The sequence below is a fragment of the Nycticebus coucang genome, chromosome 14, assembly GCF_027406575.1.
Source record: "Nycticebus coucang isolate mNycCou1 chromosome 14, mNycCou1.pri, whole genome shotgun sequence".
NCBI lineage: Eukaryota > Metazoa > Chordata > Mammalia > Primates > Lorisidae > Nycticebus > Nycticebus coucang.
In genome coordinates, this window is record NC_069793.1 from 85,932,413 (window position 1) to 85,957,992 (window position 25,580).

The 25,580-nt window shown below is 34.9% G+C and overlaps 1 protein-coding gene across 4 annotated transcripts; it reads right to left on the bottom strand.

Moving 5' to 3' along the window:
- Positions 1-4,111: 4,111 nt before the first annotated feature.
- Positions 4,112-25,476, bottom strand: FAM76B (family with sequence similarity 76 member B). 4 transcript variants are annotated; one of them, XM_053560202.1, is made up of 10 exons: positions 24,920-25,476; positions 24,020-24,084; positions 22,654-22,708; positions 21,444-21,599; positions 18,921-19,123; positions 15,688-15,735; positions 15,412-15,492; positions 14,637-14,769; positions 11,754-11,855; positions 4,112-6,823 (listed from the first exon to the last, which is right to left on the bottom strand). In XM_053560202.1, exons 1-10 carry the CDS (start codon positions 25,004-25,006, stop codon positions 6,734-6,736), a joined length of 1,020 nt encoding a protein of 339 aa, XP_053416177.1. In that variant the 5' UTR covers positions 25,007-25,476; the 3' UTR covers positions 4,112-6,733. The 4 variants fall into 4 exon arrangements, with proteins under 4 accessions (XP_053416177.1, XP_053416176.1, XP_053416175.1 ...); XM_053560201.1 differs by having other exon boundaries at positions 14,637-14,772; XM_053560200.1 differs by having other exon boundaries at positions 24,391-25,198.
- Positions 25,477-25,580: the final 104 nt, after the last annotated feature.

Consider the following 25,580-nt stretch of genomic DNA (forward strand, 5'->3'; position numbering starts at 1 on the left):
GATAACATCAAGGATTTGGGCCTGAACAGCTAGAATTGAGTTGTCTTAACTGAGATGCAAAGTCAGGGGGTGGCGTGGCAGTTGTTTGGACTAGGGCATGTGCATAAGGAGCACAAAATTTTGGACATATTAAATATGACGGCCTTTGTTAGACACCCAAATGGAGATGTAAAATTGTGTTGAGTGTTAAGTCTAGAAATTAGAGGAAAGCTGTAAGCCGTTTACTGTTAAGTTTTAGAGTCCTTAGGGTTACAGATAATGCTTAATAAGCTTGCCTAGAAAGTGAATGTAATTTTTTTTTTCAGGTTTGAAATAATGATGTAAGTTTTAAATAAGAAGCTGAGAGCCCTGAGCAACTCTAACCATTCCATGAAGGGATATCAGAAGGAACCACAAAACAACATGAGCAGCAGCAAGGTAGGGAAAAAACAGGCAAATGTGAGGTTCTGAAAGTCATGAACCTTTGCGTATCATTTTTCTTTACACAAAATGGTTTCATCTTGGTAACTCCCTCCCCGAGGTGAGCACTTGTATCTGTACTTCATTATATTTTCTGTAATAATTTATTTACCTGGCTGTCTCTTCTAGATTATAAGCTCCTGAGAATAAGATTTCTCTTTGCATCTTTGTAACAACTAGCACAGTGATTAGACTTAGCACATATGTTCAATTGATACTGTAATGTAATAGGAAATTCATCCCTCTGAATGAAAATGTCCACACAGTAAGATGTTTATTGGGATTCTCACTTCAAAATTAGTAAAAGCTCAGATATAATTCAAGTAACTGTTGATTTTCTTTCTTTCTTTCCTTTTCTTTTTTTTTTTTTTTTTTTTTTTGAGACAGTCTCCAGTCTGTGGCCCTGGGTATAGTGCCAAGACATCATAGTAGCTCACAGCAACTTCAAACTCTTGGGCTTGAGAGATCCTCTTGCCTCAGCCTCCCGAGCAGCTGGGACTACAGACCTGTGCCACCACACCCAGCTAGTTTTTCTATTTTTAGAAGATATGGTGTTTCACTCTTGCTCAGGCTGGTCTCAAAATCCTGAGCTCAAGCAATCCACCCACCTTGGCCTCCCAGAATGCTAAGATTACAAGTGTGAGTCACCACACCCAGCCTGTGATGTTTAAATTATACAGCATTATCAGGTTTAGCCACCAGAATCTTCCCTGCTGGATCCTACTATGAAAGTGATATTGATTCTTGCCCTAACTTCAACCAGTGTCTCAGTGTCTTAACTTTATGTATTGAGACTCCAATAAGATTTTATTTTACAAAAGAAAATTGGTTCCAAAGCTGAAAATTATGAAACCATTCATCAACCCTAATATTCTACTGTTATCAGGTCTATCAAGAGACATGCTTGAAAGCTGGAGGCAGTTAGCCTTCATTTTACCTCTATATAGACTTTTGATTAAATAATTATCTAATCATATTGTAACTCTATGTGTCAGATTATGTAAAATGCTTTGTATATTAATACTTTGCCTTACTTAATGCTCATTAAAATGACATAATTAATTACGCAGACAAGGAAATTTAACTCAGAAATACTAAAAAGTATACTCCCAAGACATCTGGCTAGCCAATGGGAGAGCTGGATTTAAAACATATTTTATTCCAAAAATAATGGTATTCTAATAAATATTAAGCTCTACAGACTCATATGCATGGCTTTAACATGATAATAGTTTTTTTTTTTTTAACGTAGGGATTACTTTTGTTAGATCTAGGGAGGAAGAAAGGATAAAAATAGGAGCCAAAATTCCACTGTGGCATGTTCATAGCCACAGATCACGCTGGAAGCACACACATAGTAAAGAAACATGAATGTTTCTTCATAGAATTGTGGTCTTTTAAAAAATTTATGTTTTGTACTGTCCCTATTTTCAGGGAACGTTTGAGGTGTTAAGCTAAGTGTTAATTTGGCAGGGGTGATGGTAGTGATGTTACTTTTTATTACCAAAAAAACCCCTTAAACTTAACACAAGTTGAACAATATAATATAATGAACCACCATGTAAATATCACCAAGTTCCCAAAATCAACACATAGCCAATTCTATTTCATCCATATTCCTATCCATCTTCCTCCCTATATTACTTTCAACCAAATACCAAACATCATACCATTTCATTGTAAATATTTTAGTAGGTATCTCTAGGACTCTAAAAAAAAAAAAACATTGCTGCAATACCGTATCACATCTGAAAAGTTAACTGTAATTCCTTAATATGTTAAACTATTTTTTAAAGATTTTTGATTCAATATTCAAATCAGGTCCATTTACTGTGATTGATATCATCTAAGTATCTCTCATGCAATAGTTTCTTTCCCCTTCTTCCAACTTACTGAAGAAACAATTGCATCCTTTCGGTGTCATTCAACATGATCTTTTTGTTCTATTTCCTGTTAACTGGTAGATGCTTGATCAGATTTAGTTTTGATTCTTTTTGGAAAAATGACTTTATAGATAGCGCATTACACCATAGAAAGCACTTGATATCAGAAAATGTCTTTGTGTACTTTCAGATCTGAGGACTCATGCTAATCTCCATTAGAAGTTGCAAAATGGTGATATTATAATTTCATCCTTCCTTTTTCATTAAGCGGAATGCTTTTCTAAAGAGAAACTACCACTCATCTACTACTGTACTTACCCACCCAGGGGAATTTATGTAACTTGTATGGGAAATGCAGAAAATACTAATACTGGGTTCACAAATTGTGGGCCCTGGGCCAGAAACATTAGAATTACCTCAGAACTCAGAAATGCAAATTCTTGAGCTCTAACCCAGACCTACTAGATCAGAAAATGAAGGTCTGATTCAGCAACACATGCTTAAAAAGGCTCTCCAGCAAACTCTGATGCATACTGAATTGGAGAAACTAATGACTATACCTTTCCAATTCTTAAAATGCTCCTGGCAAAAGCTATTGGCTTCTTACTGCACCTTACAATACCAAAGTTAGGTTCTAGATTTTTTTCCTATGTGTATTTTTCCCAATTCATCTATAAAGTAAGAGAATCATGTCTTTTGACTTTTATCCTATCAAACCTAGCATTGTACTAGTCTATAAAGAATAAGTCTATAAATTAAAGGACCATTCCTTCAACTTTATTTGTCAAACATCTAGCATGGTACTAGTCATGTTCCAAAGTTTTCAAAACTTAATTACATATAGCTAGATTTATTGTTGCTTTGAAATAGCTCAATTAAATAAAAAATTATATCCTTATTAAATCTCCAGGAATATAACTTGTACTTAAAGTGGTCTAAATGAATAGACAGGAAAACAGTTTCTAATGTTAGGCCTGAATCTCTCATGCCTGTTGTTTTGGGACTTCACCCTGGAAAAAAGGCAGAAAATGTGCATGAAGGGCAGGGGGCGGTGGCTCACACCTATAATCCCAGCACTCTGGGAGACCAAGGTGGGTGAATTGCTTGAGCTCACTTGACTAGCCTGAGCCAGAGTGAGACCCTATCTCGACCCAAAATAGCCAGGCATAGTGGGAACTTACAGTCCCAGGTACTCGGGAGGCTGAGGAAGGAGAATCACTTAAGCCTAGGAGTTTGAGGTTGCTATGAGCTGTGATGCCACGGCACTCTTGCCAGGTTGACATACTGAGACTGTCTCAAAAAAAAAAAAAAAAAAAAAAAAAAAGAAACTGTAGATGAAGCCTATGGTAGACCCAATAATAATGGTCCCTCAAGGAGTCCACACCTTAATCCTTAGAACCTATAAATACATAACCTTAAATGACAATAAGGACTTTTGCAGGTGTGACTGTAAATTAAGGAGATGAGATGGGAAGATTATCATGTTCATCCAGGAGAAGGCAGATTTTAAGATGCTACACTTTTCATTTTGAACACAGAGGACCAATAAGCTCCCAGAACGCCAGGAACGCAGTTCTAGAAGCTGGAAAAGGCAAGTATTAGATCCTCCCATACAGCCTCCAGAAGGAACAAACCCTGCCAACATCCTGAATCCACACCAATGAATCTGATTTTCAACTTCAAAACTGTCTAAGAAAATTAATTTTTGTTGTTTTAAGCCACTTAAGTTGTGGGAATTTGTTACAGCAGGAATAGGAAACTAATACAAAGCCTTTGATAAGTTTTTATTGTGAAATGCTGGATTTAGAAAAAAGTACAAAATGCCAACAACAGTCAGATGTGTACAAGTACAGTATTTCAATAGTCTATACATGTGAACAGCTTACCATGTTGACTGCTGAATGCATATTTAAACCAATATAATCTAAAAAGGAGTGCAATATTCACAGGCTATTAATACATAAATAACTTGGAGCCAAAATGACCCTCACTGGTAAATGCTAATTAACAGTGGGAAACAGGCTAAGCTCACAATACAGCACACCAAAGTATCTCCTTACAGATCCACATTTAAAGAGTATCAGCTCATTATGTCAAAACACTACAGATCCAGAACAGGGACTCAATTGCTAGTTTATACAATTGCAAAAAGTTTAAGTTATAAAATAAGATCATTAAGTAAACGAGGGTATTTAATTGGGACTAAATACTGTGAAGCCACTAAAAGGTTTTAGCCTTGAATTTACAAAGCTTAAATTATTTAGATTGTTAATGTTAGCTAATATTAAAATGGAAAATTATTTACTTTTAATGTTAGAAGATAATTCAATTTTTATGTTAGCAAACATTAAAAGTAAATAATTTTCCATTTTAATGTTAGCTAAAGGGGAGGGCAACTTTGTTTTGTAGCATCTTCAACAAGGTATAAGAACTATTACATAGTAAAACCATTAATGACCACTGTGGATTGACACATGGCTATATAAAACATTATAAATTTTAAAGAAAGGTAATGACTATATTATGAATTTAGCAAATCCTAAAAACACCAAAATCCATGTTAAGGCATTATTTGTCATGGTTAAGAGTACTAAGTTTATTACATGAAGATCTCAAAAATAAACTGGTTTAATTTTTCCAAGATTCTGACCGAATCTTTTACTATCACTTGAAAATTACCCTATATTATGCTTCCAAATTGGACAAAGAACTATTTGGTATCATGTTATAATAAACTTATAGGAAGAGTCTACAGAAATACACAAATATCATGTTAAAAAGAATTGTTATATTCATGTGTTCTTATGAAAGCCAATCTTTCATGACATAATCAATGCTTGTCTAAAAAAACCCTCCAACACTGCTACATTTAATAATAGTTTATTTGAAACAAATCATCTTTGCCCATAAGCTCCTAACACAAGGGACTCTCTCATTCTAGATAGTGTACTTAGCAATGTCTGAGGTTTTAAGACTGTACTGCTATAAAATGTGAACTGATATCAAGTAGATCAATTCCATTAGAGGCTGAAAATCACTGGATCAGAATATAATTAGTCATTAACTTCACATAACCTATTCCACCCTACCTTCACCTTTTATAGACAATTTTAAAGTCTTTGAGATAATTTACTTATAAATAGTGCTAGAATCTTAAAGATTCCAATTTATTCAAAGATAATCACAGACTGGATTAAAAATTATTTAATATTTTTCAGATTTGCCTTAAATTTACAGATTAAGTATGGTATACATAAATATTAGCTTACATAACCACACATTATAGGGAAAGCAGAGAATATCATTGTAGAAACAGTATAATTTTTAAAGAATTTGTATTAAAAAAAGCAAAACAACTCAAAAAATATGAGTATGAATCCATACGACAAAAAAATAAAATTACTCTATTGGAAGTGACTTAAAGTTAAATCTTTGGGGAAGTATTTTGACATAATTAAATGAATTCAATAACCAAAAGCTTCCCTATTACAGAGAAACAAACCACAAAAATCTTCTAAAGTTGATATGCATTTTCAGTTAGTTCTTAATGCAACCTCAAACATTTCACTAGCAACTTTGATTTCCTTTTGAAATAGGTTCTGTACATATCCATTTATATACAAACATTTATTAAACATGATTTTAAAACAAACTGTATGTACAAAAGATCAGCATTCCTATAAATAAAAACATTAGGTGGCAAAAAGGCACTTGTAAGTAAAAAAATCTACAGTAGTCTTTACAATACCAACACATTTTACCTTGGATACTGTACAATAACATTAATTCCTATACCAATAATGAAAATGATAGGTTACTAATATTAATGATGTAGCTTTTAAAAACATATTTACATATATTCTGACGTTTACATTTAATAGAGCACCATGATTCTCTCCTAAATTCATGTTGATGCAAAGTAAAAACACTATTCCCAAAAAACCAGTGTTCACCACTTTGTTTAAAAGTTTTTGTATTTCTAAATTGAAAACTGTTTACCTGAAATTAGCATAGTGAAAAACAGAAAAACAACACAAAAAAACCCTGATGCTTTGATCTCTAAAAACCATATCTACTCTATTATTGCATGTTAAGTTTTACAAAGAGCACTACTCATGCACTCCTTTACAATTGCGTAATACTATTGCTGGCAAAAAAGTTCCTGGATATCAATTAATTAAAAATTCACTTCAAACCAGTTGAAGTTTTATTTGAATGTTTTACAACTTAAAAAATGCTGTATATCAGTTACAAAAGTGAATAGGAAACACGCCAATTCATTTGGTGTGCAAAAATATTTTTCCACTACACAGAATTTTAGGGCTTCACAGAATTCCCCACCCCCCAAATTTACACTTTAAGCAGAAACAATAAACAAATAACTATTTTATTCAAGGAGACGTTAGTATACTTCCACTTTTGTCAAACTTTTTACCCTTTGACAATGCTGCAACCTGTTTGAGTAGTTCTCTGTTTTTGGCCTGTGGGAGACAAAAATATTGAAGATTAAAAATGTTTAAAATATTATTGAGAGTCATGCCGAAGAAATACTTATTTCTTGTTTAAATACTTATTTAATACTATTCTTTAATGTTTAAATACTTATTTAATACTATTCTTTCCACTTAACGGAAGACTTTACCAAAACAGTAACAGATTAAATGAAAGAGTTGGTACATTTAGGTCATCTCTTTAAGGTTGAATATGTAAAAGAAAGTTCTAGATTGGTTTATTAGCCCCCCCCTTGTAAATGTCACTTTAATTGTTATCTAAAGATAATATGTATAATTGGTTGCAAAAAAAAAGGGAAACAAAGTGAACCCACTTAAAAGAAGGTTCAAATTTTAAAAAGAAAAAAAAATTTGCCCTGTCTTAAAAACATGAACTGAAAACTATAAAAAATAATCTGTATTTTAAAATGAAAAAAATCAAACACAAATCAAGTGCTCATTTGGGAGGAATACTTCCCAGCAAGCTATATGAAGTCTTGTAGAACAAGCTAAGAGGTCATTCAGGCCATTCTACAAAAAATACTCATAACTTATAAATTTGCCAAAGGCATTCTAAATGATAACTCATTTTTTTTAAAGTGCCTATCAGAACTGCCTTTGTCTGATCTTGCTCTTGGTCCTTCGATCGACGTACAGTCATTTTGCACTGGCTTTGGTGTCATTAGAGCAGTTCCCTGTCATCACTGTTCAATTTCATGGAAGCCTGAAATTTTTTTTTCTTGCCAAGATTCAATATTTCACTTTGCTAACCACCTCAACTTAATTTGTACTTCATTATCAAATGTCCTATCCATCAACAAAGACAAAGAGTTTGTCCCTGAGCCAATACACTAAGATAATCATTAAGTTCAGGGAAGATTTTCATATTCTCACTGCTTTTGCCACCTTATGTGGTCTCTTAACTGTGGAAACTGAGACAATAATGATTCCTGTATATACAAATACACTAATGATCAAGCATTTTTCTGATGTTTCTGAGCCAAAATGGGAAGAGTGATGATGATAGTTTAAAACCTGAACACTGCCCTAAAATTAACAAATTTTTGAAAGTTACCCTCTGACTTATGTTTAAAACCATTTTCCTTCACAAGTTTCAAGATTTTTTATTATCTAGACAAGACAGACATTTTTAACCTCCATGCTTCCTCTTCTAATTTGAGCTTGGTATGGACAGATACCACCATCTTCTCTGTGTGCCACCTTAAAGTAGTTTCATGAAATACCAACCTTCTACAGGCTTTGTACTTCCATTCCCCCACCCTTCTACAATCAAACTCTTCCTAATTAACACCCATGACCTCCAAAGTGCAAACATTCTCAGCACTACCTAATAGGTATAAATCAAATCATTTTTTATGTTCAAACTTCATGATATAGTTTCTTTGTTCAATGGTTATTAAATAACTAAGGTGGTAATGAAAAGCTTCTATTTTGAATTCAGTAACAATTTGCAACTTAGAAAACCATGACAAATTGCGAAGGACTATTCTCTCTTGAAAACTAAAAGTTTGAGAAACTCAGGGGACAAATCAAGTGAGAATGTACCTGGCAGTTAGAGGAATCAAGCAGCATACTCCTAAGCAGCTGGTTTATTACTCAGCTGTCTGGTCCTCGTCAGTGTCGTAGTTTAAAGTTTGTCTTTAATTGTTAACTACAGATTATTTAGTCTATAACTGTAATAAATCCACTGGCAAGTAAGAAATTTAGCAAACATAAATTTTAAAATACAAATTAATGAAGGGCATAATAAAGGCTATGTCTGTAATCTGGCCCTCAAAAGACCTCCACCAGATCTCTAAGTTACATTTATTATGCTGATATACTAAATGATTAAAAAAATGTAAATCTCCAAACTACCTTTTCTCAATCAAGAAATTTTTAAAAATGAGTTTATAATTTTCATTCTAAGTACAAAGTACAATAATTCAAATATTTTATCTTGAAAGCAGCTTTTCTATTTAACATAGCTATTTTCAATCTACACTTTAGTCCCCTAATCATATCCCTCCAATACATTTACTTTTTAACAAATAGGAAAAAAGCCTTTAAGACAGTGTATCAAGTTTTCAACGAATACAAATCCAAATCTTTCTTATTCTAATTTGAGTACATTATGAAAAAATTTCATAATGCAAATATTTAAATAAATGCACATGTAAATTCTTTTATCCTTAAATTATTTCGTTTTGCAACCTGAAAAAAAAAAATCAATGCAATTATTTAGAAATGTTGGTCTGAAAGAGTATGTATCTGGATTAAGAACTACACAGATCTTGCTTTAAGTCCTGCTCTGCCACTTAATCTGCTATGTAAGCTGGAGTATATTTTCTCATTTGTAAAATAGAAACTTCACCTCCTACCTCAAAATGAATTGAAAAAACTAAATGAATATATAAATTATATAGAAAACACTTAGCCTGACACACTGACTGTAGATAGAAGGCTCTCAAATGTTAGGGCCCCTTTCTCTTTTAGCCACTTACCTAATTAAACAGAATTTTTATTTGGTATTTTTAATATTTTACATAATTTAGGGAGTGTTGGGGGGATATTTCAGACAACTTTTTCTCATCATGTTCAGTGCTTATTCCCAAGTTTGATAGTTAAAAATATTTTAAAGACTGTTAGAGCAACATAAATTTTGTGTTGAGGAGTTCACTATCGTATAAAGCAAAATATTTTACTATGTTTATTTACCTCAGTAAAGAATCCTACTTGTTTCACTGGTTGCTAATGGGAGTTGGATAAAAAGACAGCACTTTGCTGTAACAGAATGTCTCTAGCCATAATACAAAAAAGATACACGGAAGTGGTCTGATAAGAAGAATGAAGTACCCTAAGGTGGTGGGAACACGCGTATATCAGGGGAAAGTATAGGTACACGTTAGTCAGAAGATGTAGGTTTCTATCTATGTCCCTACTTAATGTGTAACCACAGTCTCAACTATAAAATGGCCAGGCCACATAAATTGCAAAGAACAAATAGGACAGCATTTGTAAAATCATGCTAAAGATGATTCTATGTAGATATTAATTACTCTTACATTATATGAAACTTCAGCTATCAAGCAAGAGGTGAGCTTCATATACCAATCAGCTTGTCAAGAGGGTTTTCCCTTTGCTTCCAACTATGATTTTGAAAAACAGAAAATGAACTACTCTTCTGAACAGTAGGAAAAACTAAGTTAAATTATATTTAAGTACCACTCACAATTATATTGTTACCTCACTTTGGATTTACTTCAAACAGAGCTTTGGTTACATCACATTAAATCAGAGATCAACAGGTGATCTCTGATGATCTAGGTGATCATCTGGTATTAATAACTGAATGAGAAAAGTAAGAATATCCTCAATCTAAAATACTTGCTTGGTAGATGAAAAACAGTTAACATACAATAAGGCTGATATATGGCACAGGCAAGCTCTCAGGACAGAGGTTAGATAGGTATTTCCATAAATCACCACTTATTCAACAAATGATTCAAATGTCTACTATGTGCCAGGTCCCATGTGACATTCCTCTTCAAAATTCTTTGTAACAGTAAATCAGATGAGGTTTAAGACCAGGCCATCTGTATGTCAAATTTTCACAGGTTCCTAAATCCTTCCAGATTTAGGCTATTTGCAAAGAAGCACGAAGAATACAAAAACCAGAAGACAGAACAGTGTTCTCACTTGGTGTGTTTTAAAAAAACAGGGCAACCAGGATAAAGGAGAGAAATGGAGGGGGAAGAGAAGGGAGGAGGGAGGTTTGATGGAGGGTAAACAGGGGGACCACACCTTTGGAACATTATTACAAGGGTACAAGTCAAATCTATCAAGTATAGAACATAAATGTATTAACACAATAATCAAGTAAATGAGGGGAAAACTATATAAATTAGTTTGATGTAAGCACTCCAAATTGTATAAAAAATCAACACATTGCACCACACAAATGCATAAATGTATTTATGATCTATATGTTTATGACTTAATCAAAGGAAAAAAAAAACAGGGCAGTATTAATGCCTTCCTTCCAGAGCTGTAGTCTCCCATCAAATTTTGGTGGTTTTGTACTGGCAAGTTTTCCTTGCTTTTAAAAAGACTTAAAACTTCTTAATCTTAAAAACCTTGTTACTAAAGATTAAGTCTACAAAAGTCAGAACATAAAAGTCGAAGGGAGCATGTAATTAATTTAGTATGATCTCATTTCTAAATTCGTGAAGCCTAGGTGAGAATAAGCTTTAGTGAGGAAATAATCTGTATCTTTTTGTTGGACGCATGCCAGACATCAGATACTACCCTTTTTGTTACTGTGGTGACTCTTCATTTCACACTCACAGCTGTTCTGTGAATTTAAATCCTGCTGAATATACTTGGCAGTACTCAGAAGCTGAGGTGGATCACTACCCGCTGGCACGTAGCAGAACCCTATCTGGCACTGTGCAGACCACAATACCCAGATTAAGTTTAAGTCTTCTTGCCTTTCATCACTGCAGGTAGCATAAATGTCCACAACCTGAAATCCCTAAGCATTGGTTTTATACACCCAACACCTTTCTCCTTATCTGGAAAGATACAGCAAGAATGATTGCCACTAAAACCTTCTTTTCACCTTAGTTTCATTAATTTAATGTTTTTTTTTCTTTTTTCTCTAGCCAAACAATAAGTTGAACATATGTAATGTTCAAAACCCCATGTTTATGCAAAAATTTTTAGGATTAATGTACTAAATCACCTTCCAAGTGATTTCAAATAATAATTTTTAATGGGATCAGGACTAAAAACTACTATAAAGTCAAATCAAGACTGAAAGGTATAATATGTAGGAAAGAAGGACACCAACACCAATCAACATCAATGAATGTCATTACCCAAGATCAGCTGAACATTTTACATAAAAAATGTCATTTACCTGAAGTTGTTCCACAGTTTCTTTGTGAGCTTTTTCCATACTGTTCATCTTGGTTCTCAAATTTGACTCTTGGTACTGAAAGTCTGCCTTTAGTTCAGTTAACTGAGAGATTAAGAGAAATATACGTATATGTGTGTGTGCATGTGTATTGTGTACACATACACAAATGCCTCCCATTTTAAATATCCTTCATAATAACCTCATGTTTCATTATACAAGTGTAAGATGTTAATAGCAGTTTTCTGAGTTTTAGAACCTACCCAAAATTTGCTTTATGAAGAACTGTTTTACTATAATTTTACTAAGAAGAAATCAATAAAACTTGAGACATTGCCTTTTATTTTTCTTAAAAAAAGTGGCTTCACCAAAGAATTTGACAACTGGTATGCCAACAAAAAAGCTTAGTGGCTAATACCTTGGAAAATGCCTTAATTAAAATGTACTTCACACTAATATAAACAAAGTAAACATTTAAACTAGTTTCAGGTTAAAAACTATCAATATTTAAAACAAAGCTTCATACTGGGCAACTATAAAGAGGAATGATCTTATCAGCCAAAAACTGTATTATTTTAAAGTTCATGTCCAGAATTATGTACACAGTACTATCAAACCTCTGGGTATAAAAGGAAATATAATTAACCTGGCATGAATAAGGAAAGGGATACTATAAAATTTGGGCTAAATCAGACAAATACTAAGAAAAAATGAGTAGTTTGAGGTAGCAAAGAAGACTACATGACAATTTTTTCATACACATAAAGTGACATATATGAAAGTACAATCATCTCACGGCTTCAAACTAAAAAATAAGTTATACAATTCCATCATCAGAACCATGCAGGAGCAGCTTCAGATTATTTTTAAATGTCTTTCATTTTGCAAGCTTTAAACATTCGTATTTTTTTTTTTTGTAATTATCCAGGAGTTAATAAACTGAAAGACATATAAGAGCAAAAAGACAGAAAGTTGTGGTGTCTTATCCTCTTAATCTTTCCAAATTCTGTCAAATTGGAACCATGACTAAATTCTTTTTCTCTCAATTTTCTGAGAGAATTCCTGTTCCAAAATGCCACTCACATCAGATCACTTAAGACAATTATTCTATTCACCACACTTTGTGTTGCCTCCAGACTATGAAGTTCTGGAAAATAAGGATTGTGTCTTATTTTATCATCTTTGTATCCTCATGATCTACTACAGTGTCTGGCTGTAGAAGTCACTGAGTTACAGTTTATGAAATCAATTCAGGAAAATAACTTGGTTTCTTAGGTTTAAAAGAAAAAGTTGCAAATGAGTAACTATTTTAGGTTTATTACTTTCCTTACAACACTGCTTTTTTAATCCTCCTTAGTTTTTTTTTTTTAAAGAGGAACACTAAGAGCTTATTAAAAAATGCTGTCAATCAAAAAACTGTAAAACAAAGACACCTGTAATTATCCTATTTTTATCCTATATGTCAATCTGATTTTCATATACTGAATTTGCTTGAAGTGAGGTACAAATGTATTGAAATAAATGCAAGTCCACTAATGATCAAGGTGTGGGAAAATGTAACATAAAAGTTATTAGATGAAAGAAGGAAAAGCCAGATCAAACTCAAGCACTACCATGAACACTCAAGAGATGGATAATTCATATACATATTTCTAATCATGTCTTGTTCATAATTTTAAAAGTAATGCTTCTAATGTTCTCTTACTGCAAAATAGGTTAAACTACATCTTACGGGACCATAAACAAGCATATAAGTAGGTTCCACCCTTAAAGGTGACTAAACATTAATAATAGTCCCTAACAGTGCTTACGTATGCCAGGAACTGTAATAAATAACTTGCACTTTCACTGACTCATTACAACCATCCTATGAGATAGTATTAATGTTCTCGTTTTTTAAATGAGAAAACTGAGGCCTGAGGAAGTGATGAATTCAATTAAGGTAGCACAGAAAGTGTTAGAACTGGGATTTGAACCTAGGAATGGCTAAATAACTTCAAAATTGTTTCCTACTCTATGTGTGCCATACTGATTTCACAGTGTAAGAAAACTTTAAATCTGTAATTCTGTTAACATTCTTCTTTTCACTAAACAGACAATATATCTGATATTCCTCCTCACTGAACTGATAAACAACATCCCAATAAGTACACTTACTTCCTATGATCTTTGATATCTATTGCTAATCACTGTCACAGGAAATTCCCACACCATTTCTGGATTGATATCAGTACATGATCAGTATATTAAAGACTACTTTCAAGCAACATTCTTAAATAACAAGGGCTTTTAAATAATCCATTTGCATCTCATTTTTAAATTACAATATCAGACCTATTTTTTTCTTTTTTTGTAGAGACAGAGTCTCACTTTACTGCCCTCGGTAGAGTGCCGTGGCGTCACACGGCTCACAGCAACCTCCAGCTCTTGGGCTTATGTGATTCTCTTGCCTCAGCCTCTCGAGTAGCTGGGACTACAGGCGCCCGCCACAACGCCCAGCTATTTTTTTGTTGCAGTTTGGCCGGGGCTGGGTTTGAACCCGCCACCCTCGGCATATGGGGCCGCCGCCCTACTCACTGAGCCACAGGCGCCGCCCGATATCAGACCTATTTTTAAATTACAGGCTTACTAAAAACTAGGATTAAGAAATTACTATTCTAATTAGTTCTCAGTTAATTCTTAGAACTAAAATTATGAAAGATCATTTTTATTTATCTTCATCAGATAACTTGGACTCCAGTTGAGCTTTTGTTATTTGTCTCATTAAGAATCATGCACAATAAATATTAATTACCAAATTGTTATAGAAAATCTAATAAAAGGTACAAGGATTAAGCAAGAGTCAAGATGTAAATTCTACAAGGCTTTAGTGAACTGTATTCTTACCTTTTTATCTTTTTCTAAAATGGTCTGGTCTCTTTGCTGTAAGAGACGCTTAAGTGACATCACTTCTTCTTTCAGTTGACTTATAAGGACAAAATTGTCTGTTCCCCCACTATCTGCTGACTGATTTATAGAGCTACTAAAAAGAAAAAAGTAAAACACAGTTAAATGAAGTAGAACAAAAATTAGCAGTTGTTCAAATTGCATAAATTAGACAATTCCACAAACATCCTTAAGGCTAATGCAAAAAAATATGTACCTGACAGAAATGGATGCAACTGGCAAATTACCTTACTAATGGCACACATTACATACACCTGCAGAAATATAATTCAGTATTAGCTTTTAGGGGGTCAATATTTCTAGTGTTAAGCAATAGGCAGCCAATTTGTACAGTAACATCAGCAAACTTTGGCTAATGAACTAAAAATAAAGTCACGCTCATAATATTTTAAATCTAAAAACATTTCAAAGCAGGTCAATTTAAAATATCACAATTCGATTTGTGTTTCTTTGAAGAATAAAGATAATGTTCTCTATTCAGATTTCTTTTTTCAAAACCCAAATTAATTCCCCAAAAAAACTATATAGTTCAGTGCCACTTTCTTATTGCCAAAATTAAGTTAATTTTTTAACTATTATGTTTACTCTTCTCGGTGACTCCAAGAAGTCAATGTACAAAATATGTTTCTAGTCTCTCATCTAGTTATAACTGGCAATTGACCATAACTGTTCAACTGAGTTGTATTTTTATAACACTAAAGGAATTCATTTTTACCTATCTCCATTAGATGGCTTAGATTCCAATTTGGGTTTTTTCTTTGGAGTTTCATTCTGAATTGCTGCAGAGGATTTATGGCTGAAACCAAACATTAATAAGAATAATTAGAGTAAAAAGAGTAGAAAAACCAAATGGTAAGTTATTTTTCTTCCCCTAAAGTATTACTGAACATCACTAGCTCTTTTTAAAGCCTAATTATCAAAGTCAAAAGAATATCACATTTACAAAAATACACCTCCAAATATACTTTGGAAAATATATTAATGTATTTACCTCTGTTTCCATAGTCCCTGCTCTTGTTCTGGGCTTAGATTGCTGATTCTGAAAAATACATAAATGACATCTAATGACATTTATTTAATATTTAACAGCATTCGTTCTCAATGGAATCAAATTGTGTTTATAATCTTTTATTCAGAGAAGGGCATAGTTAAGTTTTCAGGCTAACCTAACACATTTAATTAATCACATTCAAATGAGATAAAGTCTAATCAAATAACTACTAGCCATTTTGAAGTCCCTCAGAAAGATGCAATGATAGAAATTTAATCTTCTTTTTAATCAGGATCTCCATAATTCTATTTAGTATCATACCAATGTTAGGGTATATGACCATGAAAATAATCACAAAAGGATTCTATAAAGTCTAGAAATTATTGTACTTTGGCTGCCCTTAATATTTCAGACAAAAAATTTCTGTCTTTAAAGTTAAGGCTTTCCTGATAACCCTAAGTGGAGATTCTTCCTTTTGAGTAATTCCCATTTCTCAGACTAGTATGCCAAATTAAGCAACAAGAAAATGTCTTTATTTCTTTGATTCTTTCCCAGTTTTCTTAAGAATCCCATCCAAAGTCTCTCACTTTAGTTCTCCAGAGAAGTGCTGAAAATAATGAGAAATTTCATGACAAATGATTTTATTTCACTTAAAATTAATACTTTAACACTTTTTGGTTTTTCCATGTAATACTAATAGCTACCTTATAATTCACTATGAATTTCTGCTCCTATTCTTGCGTGTCAATCTTTCACCAACCCCTAGTTTGTTCATTCTACATGTAGACAGCCTCTTCAGATACCACCTATTTTTATAATTTAAGAAGATGCTGGAAGACCTATAACCTTGTGCAAGTGACTGAAAATCCTTGAACCTCAATGAGTTCTTCATATGTAAAACGGATATAATGCATAGCTTATAAATGAACATTAAATGAATTATATACATAAAAACAGCACAGTGCTATCATATATAAAATAGATATATGTACATGTTTGTGTGTGTATAAAATTTACTATTGTTTTAGCTGTGTAAGTTTAATCAAAAGTAAAAAACACACCAAGTTAAAGAATCACCTGTAAGTAAATATTAAACTGGGGAAAACAGTAGCTGTAATTCTACCAACCTGACTTTCTCTTTATTTGTAAATGAATGGTAACCCTATTCAGGAATTCAGTTGTCCATGAGTTTCTTTTGCAAATTTAATTATAAGCTTTAGCAAACCTTATAATCACATATGAATTAACAGCACTAACCAGATCTTAAAAGTGAGAACGATGACATTAACGATTTACCAGAAACATTTAATTCACATCTTAGCATTCTGAGAGTTGTCCATTTCTAGATTTAGACTGACCTTAGTGCCACTCCCTCACCAATCACCATCAACCACAGCATACTCCTTATATTCTACATTCTAATCTACTGAATTAATAGGACCCTACATTATCTGCTCATCACATGATCTATAGCCCTCAAATACACAAAAGTATTTGTACTTAAGTAACCAAAAGGAAAGAAAAACTTAAAGTTAAAACTGTGCTCTCTGCCTTTATTTTCAAACCTGTCAATTCTTTCAAAAAGATTAGGTTACTATCATATAACTTGATCTTCACATACTCCAGTTGTTCCTTCCACATCATGCTACAACAAATTTCTCTGTACAGGACAGAGGAGAAAGATATTCCAGTGGCGTCTTAGGAGCAGGTCTGGCATTTGCCACTATGGCAGGCATATACTTACTGTATCATATATGTGTATATATATACACACACACATACATATATACATATACATATATATACATATATATATATTTTTAAGTAAGAAACAAAAAGAAGGGAGATTTATGCTCCTTTGTTTCTTAGATGCTCCATCAGAGCTTTCTCAATAAAACTTCATAATCTACTTGGTGCTTGGTATGTGCACACAGCTTAGAATCAATCTAATTAGACAAAAATGTATTATACTCCAAAAATAGCATGTGTTCCAAAACTTAGTAGGCATAGGTTTCCTGTAAATAAAATTATGTTTTACAGAACAATCTGAAACTTTGAAGATTCATAGAAACATTTATGAAAACACAATGAATCCTTCTAAAAAAGGGGGAGGCATCATGTACCTGTTTTTTCCATTTTATGTGTTTACATGTATTTAACATTGATTTTTTGCCATGAGGACTAAAATCCTATTTATACCACACACATTCAGACTTAAGACTACTATTATATAACCTCCACCCCTACCTCAAGTCATTGTGGAGGGCTCCTATAGTCCCAGCTACTTGGGAGGCTGAGACAGAAGATCGCTTGAAGCCAGGAGTTTGAGGTTGCTGTGAACTAGGCTAATGCCATAACACATTCTTGCCTAGGCAACAGAGTGATACTCTGAATCAAGTACAGTTGACCCCTGAACAACTGGGTTTGAATTGTGCGGGACCAATGTATTGATTTTTTTCAACCACAGATCAAAAATACAGTATCTGCAGGATATGAAACCCACATACCTACATGGTATGGGCAGGTTGATTTTTCACACATACAGGTTTCCTAAGATGACTGTGGGACTTGTGTATGTGCAGACTTTGGTATACTACGCAGGTAGTCCTGGAAGTGATCCCCCCTATAAATCGAGGAACAACTGCAGTTGTATTTGAATAGTGTTCCTAACGATATGTTTTAAAAAACAGTAAGTACAAGTAGTTAAAAATACTATTGCTCACATTTGGGGTACCTCCAAGATTAAAAATGCTTCTATCATGGTAACAAATAATAGTGTTATAATCTGTTTTCCAAAAAAAAGCTAAATGTATATTTCCCCGTCACAGTCTTAAGTTTATTTTACTAGAACAAATTAATGATAACTGAGGTAAACATAAATTTTACAAGTAAAATTCTAATAATTATCAAAATAAAAAAAGAATACTGAGGCTTCTGATGACTTAAATCACTGAAGCATTAAATCTGAAGTACTTGTATTTTGACTTCATGATACGATCATAATTTTATAGATTAACTCCCTAAATGTCCTTTTTATTATGGTAAACAGTTAAATACATTCCATGTGTGCAATTTTATGCACTGATTAAAGTGAGGCCTTAGACACTTAAGAAGCTTACAACATACAATGGAAACCAGACTAGCATGCAGTCAGTATTTGTAAGAAGGAAAACCAAAAAATGACATTAAACCGCCAGGAAGGATTTTAGAAAATATAACTTCAAATTACTTACTTGTGATGGCCACTACTACTGTGACGATGGTGATGGTGATGGTGATGGTGATGATGTTTTGTATGATGCTGGTCTTTCTCAGTAAGAGAAGAAGAAGATGAATTTGAATGTGAAGATCCCAGGCTCTTCCTTTGTTCTTTTGTCTTCTGTAAAACTCTCTTATATGATAAAGTACAAAGCCAGCATAATAATTTTCCATCAACCTTTAAAGAAAATATTTTTATTGGATTAAATGTAACCATATATTGGTTGTTCAGTTATCTCACACACAAGCAGGATACGTGAGCACATACTTTCACAGATTTTTGCAAAATGGAAGTAAAATTAAACTTTTCTGAAATTTGGTAAAATGCCAGTTTGGAGGATTATTATAAAAGTGGTGAGAATGAGACACAAGACCCTCCATTAGTTCTGAGGGTTTTTATCTGAAGAGAAAAAAATACTACCTTTGTTTTTATTCCTAGAAAGTAAGTGTAAATTGATATACTTCCAGGAATTACAGCTGGAATTCTTAAATCACTATGTAATTACTAAAATGATAAGGTCTTTCCCACTACAGTAAATACTGTGCATTTATAGAAGAAGAGAACCTCAATGACATATATAGTTGATTCTCATTATTCTTGGGTTTTATGTTTGCAAATTTGCCTACTTACTAAAATGTATCTGTAACCCTGAAAATTAAGACTTGCACGCCACTTTTGTGGCCATTTGCACATATGCAAAGTGGTGAAAATGTGTGTTACCCAACAATACATGTTCCCAGTTGAGGTGGAACAAGGTGATGTTCTCCTTTTCTTGTTTTAGCTCTCAAATATCCTCAGTCCATTTAGTGCCATATTTTTTCAAGTTTCTGTGCTTTGGGGGGTTATTTTAATGTATAAAATGGTCCCAAAGAGTAACACAGAAGTGCTGTAAGTTCAAGAAGGCTGTGATGTGCCTTGTAAAGAAAATGTATGTTAGATAAGCCTCATTCAGGCATCATTAGTGCAGTAGGCCATGAGTTCAATTAAATCAATCAAAAGTATAGTAAATAAGGTGTCTTTAAACAGAAAGATGAATAAAATAAGGTTACGTACTGATCGACTGACCAGCATGTTCTCAAAGGCAAGAATCTAATCCTGTATGTCCCTTAAGGGCAATGATTCAATACAGTAGTCCCCTATTACCCCCAGTTTCAGTTTCTCACAGTCAACCTCAGTCTGAAAATATTACAAACAATGAGATATTTTCAGAGAGAGAGGAAGAGAGACACCATGTTCACATGACTTGCACTACAGTTTGTTATAACTGTTCTATTTTGTTATCAGTTATTGTTGTCCATCTCTTTTTTTTTGTGAGACAAAGTCTCATTATGTTGACCTCAGTAGAGTGCTGTGGCATCACAGGTTCACAGCAACCTCAAACTCTTGGGCTTAAGTGATTCTCTTGCCTCAGCCTCCCAAGTAGCAAGGACTACAGGAGCCCACCACAATGCCAGGCTATTTTGTTTTTGTTGTTGTTACCACTGTTGTTTAGCTGGCCCGGGCTGGGTTTGAACCTGCCAGCCCCGGTGTATGTAGCCAGTGCCCTACTCACTGCATTGCAGGCACTGAGCCTGTTGGTCATCTCTTATTGTGCCTAATTTGTAAATTAAACTTTATCATAGGCACCTATGTATAGGAAAAAAACATAGTATAAGTATATATAAGGCTCAATACTATCTCCAGTTTCAGCTACCCACCAGGTTCTTAGAAGAAATGTATTCCTCTTGGGTAAGGGGGGAATAATGTATTCACTAATTCAGTGTTTGTGCTAACTTTATAAAACATAACTTCCCTAAATAATAATCATCAATTGGGAAAGACTTCTTTTCAAAATTACTAAGACTAAATCTGTAATAATAAAATCAAGTTTCTGTCTTTTGTTTGTCACACAGGAAGTGCTGGAGGGACATGTCTTATAACTAGGGTACATACACTGCTGTGGGAGGACCTAGGGGAGCCCCTCAAAGAGACAGTCATCCTCCAAATCAACTGAAACTGATAGATTCCTGTGTGAATGCTGATCAGCAGAGGAATGCCACATGCATACACATACTTATTAAGTCACTGTAGGTAGAGAAAAACAAACAATGGATTCAAATATAACCCCGTATCAGAAAGGCACATCACTACCTTTAATTTTATATGCTAATGTGCCACCAGGTATTTTATCACACCAGCAACTTCAGGTAACCAACAAAAGAGTAAAGAGGTGAAAGGATTTATTTAACAGTAATTACATTTCCCAATTAAATTAGAGATGACCAAATAATATACAATAGCCATCACAGAATATTTTGTAGAGTATAATAATCCTACTTGATTGACATAACTGCACATAACAAGGAAAAAACTCACTCTTCCTGTACTGTCAGCTAATTCTCTGCTTTCAAGGACTCAAAAGCTAGAACGTGTCTCAGCAGTATATTAAAATTGTAATAATTTACAACTTGTTTGGTATTTAATTTCCAAATGATGTCGTAACATAAACTAAACATACCTTTCTTCTTCCTTCCTCCTTCCGATCAAAAGCACACTGCTGTTTGCACTGTTCACAAGTCTGTGGTGGTCCATATTTTTTTTCTGAATTTGTGCAACGCTGACACTTGGTACCAATAAATGCTGCAATTATGTTACAGTACTGACAAGGTTTGGGCTGAAAAGATACACATTTTCTTTGAGACTTTTAAAAACAGTAAAAATTTGCTACATAAAATATAACTAGTAATACAGGCATGTTTCTGGGATTAAGAAAAATGACAGATAAAAAACTTTTCTGTCAAGTATGCTGCCCTGTCACATTCAACAACATTTATCACGTTTCTGTTCATTCAACTAATCTATTTCTAAAGGCATGAAACTCACTGTTATTCAACTGGAACATTTACATGAAAAACCATGAGAAATATATATGTGATTTGCATAGTATGTTATGTTAATACAAAGGCTACACATGAAAAAGTTCTCAAAGAAATGAAAATAAAGACTGGATAGAAAAGATTTATGTATCCAGAATCTAGGGAAATGGAACTTCTAATTTAATTTTCTGGTCAATTTAATAACCATATCACATATTCCAAAAAATTTCAACTTTTCATAATATACCGGTTATGACCATACAAGAAATACATGTGACACATGATTTTTCAACTTAAAAAAATTGACACAGCATATTCAATATAAACTATAAAATAAACACTTGATTTTCTTTGATACTCAAAGGACAATTCAAGATAGTATGTTATTGGTATATTCACCAATAATGACTATAATATACAAGACAATTTGCATTAGGACAATATTATGACTTTCGTGAGCAACTAAATTGTGCTGCTGCATAAAAATAATTTTGAAGAGAGAATTCTGAAGAAGAGGGGAAAAGTCTGATTATGCAGGACTTGTGGATAAGTAGATTCTCTGCAACCAGGAATTTGCTATATTTAAATCTTTCAAGAACATCATAAATTTCACCTTGAAATTCAACATACATAAAACATGTACATAATTTGAGTGTTTTTAAATGTTGTTACTTTCATATTAGACTGTGATTTGTGTAGTATGTTATGTAATACATACAGAAAATTTCTTTTATAAAAAATATTAATATATTGAAATATTTAAGAACATAGCAATACATAAAGATCCAGCTCTGTAAAAATTATTACCTGACCGATAACAGTAGCATGAATGAAAATATAAGACATACTTACTGTCCCAAACTGCTTCACATTTTGAGCACACTTCTTACAAATTGTGTTAGTTTTGCTGAAAAAGAAATTGAATGTACGTGATCGCATTTATGTAGTTTTCTGGAGCATGATATTGAACTAAGGTAAATAGGTGTCAAAGATTTGTAGTTCTTGGCCGGGAATAGTGGCTCATGCTTATAATCTTAGCACTTCAGGAGGCCAAAGCAGGTGGATCACCTGAGCTCAGGAGTTCAAGACCAGCCTGAGCAAGAAAGAGACCCCTGTATCTACTAAAAATAGAAAAACTAGCCAGGCATAGTATTGGGCACCTGTAATCTCAGCTACTTGGGAGGCTGAGACAAGGGGAGCACTTGAGACCGAGTGTGAGGTTGCTGTGACTTTAACACCACCCACACTACACAGGGCACAGAGACTGTCTTATGAAAAAAATATATTAAAAGAAAGATTTGCAGTTTTTTTTTTTTTGTAGAGACAGAGTCTCACTGTACCACCCTCGGGTAGAGTGCCGTGGTGTCACACAGCTCACAGCAACCTCTAACTCTTGGGCTTACGCGATTCTCTTGCCTCAGCCTCCCGAGCAGCTGGGAAGATTTGCAGTTCTTAAAACTTACTCCTAACATAGCCTGAAATTTTTTTCTTCAAAAATACAGATATAAGTCTTTTCGGAGTTGTTGTAATCTGAATTTACTTCCCTACCCATTATCTTAAGACAAATGTTTTTGTACATTTTTGTGTAAAAAAAACTTTTTTGTAAAGGAAAAAAAAAATCCTATCCTGTTCTTTAGTTCCAAAAGCTCCATACTTGTCACTATTAACACACTGCTTCACCTATCAGTGCCTACCAAACATTTCACTTGGCCATTCTCCATTGTTATCAAGTCCCAACTTCCTTATGAAGAAATTATTTGTTCTTCTCTTAGGCTATTTTCTGTGTCTGATTCCAGAGTGGAATCACCTGTTTAAAAAAGTATGTGCTATTTTTCCACAAGTAACAAGTTGCCAGATTTCACCCTAGAAGGCAGTTGATAACTCTACAGATCTTACCTCGGGTCCATTAGTAATTTACCATTTTTTTATAGCTTAATTGTATTTGTTTATTTTTGAACTTTCATTACCAAAGCTGTGCATCTTTCATAAAATAATTTATTCTCTATTTCTTCATTAAAAAGGCTCATGTCTAGTTCATAATAACCACTGCCTTTTTGGCAACATTCTCTCTGCTACCATATAAGAAAGGTTTACAATTTAAAATTACAGAGGCTAGATCATTTTTAAAAACTAATATAAATATGACATTACAATCCCCAAGTATTCCCTACAGACAACACTTTGTCTTTAACAATCAAAAAATGTTCAGCATACAAACCTCTCTTGCTGAAATTCTGATCTGCAGTAGGTACATTTTACAATAGGATGTGCAATCCGACATTCCTGTAATAAGATAATACATTAGTCAGTATGTTATCTCAAAGGTCCAAATCTCACTTTTCTGGTAGAAAACTATTACCGAACCCAGTCAAATTTCTAAAACACATCAATACAATCTGGCCCCCAACATAAACAATTGGACGACTTATGTAAGTAGCCAATCACAGTATAATTCCTTAGGGAAGGCATAGGTGTCTTTGTCATTATTAGATATGGGGGTTTATTACAGATGCATTAATAAAGCTGTCAGGGCCAATTTCAAAGATTGGTTAAGTGTGAAACTACTTATTATTTTGCACCGTTGCTCACAGACAGCATCCCGGCTTTAATGGGATGGGAGGAGCTCCAAATCTTAGAGCATTCTGTTCCCAAACCAGTCGCTTCGCTTTCCTGGACAGGGAAGAAGGATGCCATCAGCTTTGCGGCTTCGGATTCCTAGCAAGAAAGTGCAAAAACCGTCCCCTGCCTCCTGGTGGAAGGAGAGGACAGACCAGGCAGAAAAGAGAGATGAAAACATCTCCACCCCAGGGTCTCTGCGGCATAGACAGGTGGCTGCCTCACTATGCCCCACCCGAGACCCCCGGACGCTGAGGGGGCGCGGCCCCCTAATGGGCTGTCTGGAAGAGGACAGGAAGATTCTACCTCCCTCTTGGGGGCCTTCCCCAGTTGAAACCCAGGCCCTCAGAAAAAGGGGTCCCCGGATAGGGAGGCGAGAGCTCCAGACTCCCAAACCCCAGAGGCGCCGGGAAAGAGAGCGGGGCTGCAGTGCAGCGGCCACCCAACCCCTCGGGTTACGGCCGAAGACACCCAGCCCGCCCGCCGCCCGGCACCTACGGACCTTGCAGAGCTGCTGGCCCTGGGAGAGCTCCTCGAAGGGATAACGCTGGGTACACTTGGTGCAGGCATACAGGGCCGAGGCCGCCATCCTGCTCCTCAGTCTCCTCCTCCGCCACCACCCGCTCCGAGGCGGGGCCCTACGGGGAACTCGCGAGCCGCCGCCGCCCCGGCCGCGGACTCCTCCTCCTCCCCCTCCCCCGGCCTCGCGCCCACCACGGCCTTGCCGCCAGAGCCCAAGGCCCCGCGGACGCCGCCGCCGTCTCCCTCCGCCTCCACTTCCGCCCCAGCCCACCCAGTGACGCCGTCCCTGCCGCTCCCGCTTAGGCCCCGATAGCGGCGGAGGGAGACGAAGCGGATAGTTAGTGGCGGTTTAGCTGTGCGGCCGCGGATCCGCTTCCTTCTCGCCCTCCCTTCCCCATACCTGATTGGCTGCGGAGACTATCGCGTCACTCGGACGCTCCGCCCAAACCGAAATGCGGCTACGCAGGGAGCGCCCACAAAGGAAGGAAGTCACCGGCCAATGACAGCCCGACCCTCGCAGCGCGCGAAATCCCCTTTAAACCCGCCCCGCCCCAAAGTCTGGATCGCGGCTAGTTCTAGCAGCCAGTCCCAGGATTAAGAGAGTGCCCCGATCCAATTGAGCAAATGTTCGCAAAAAGTTC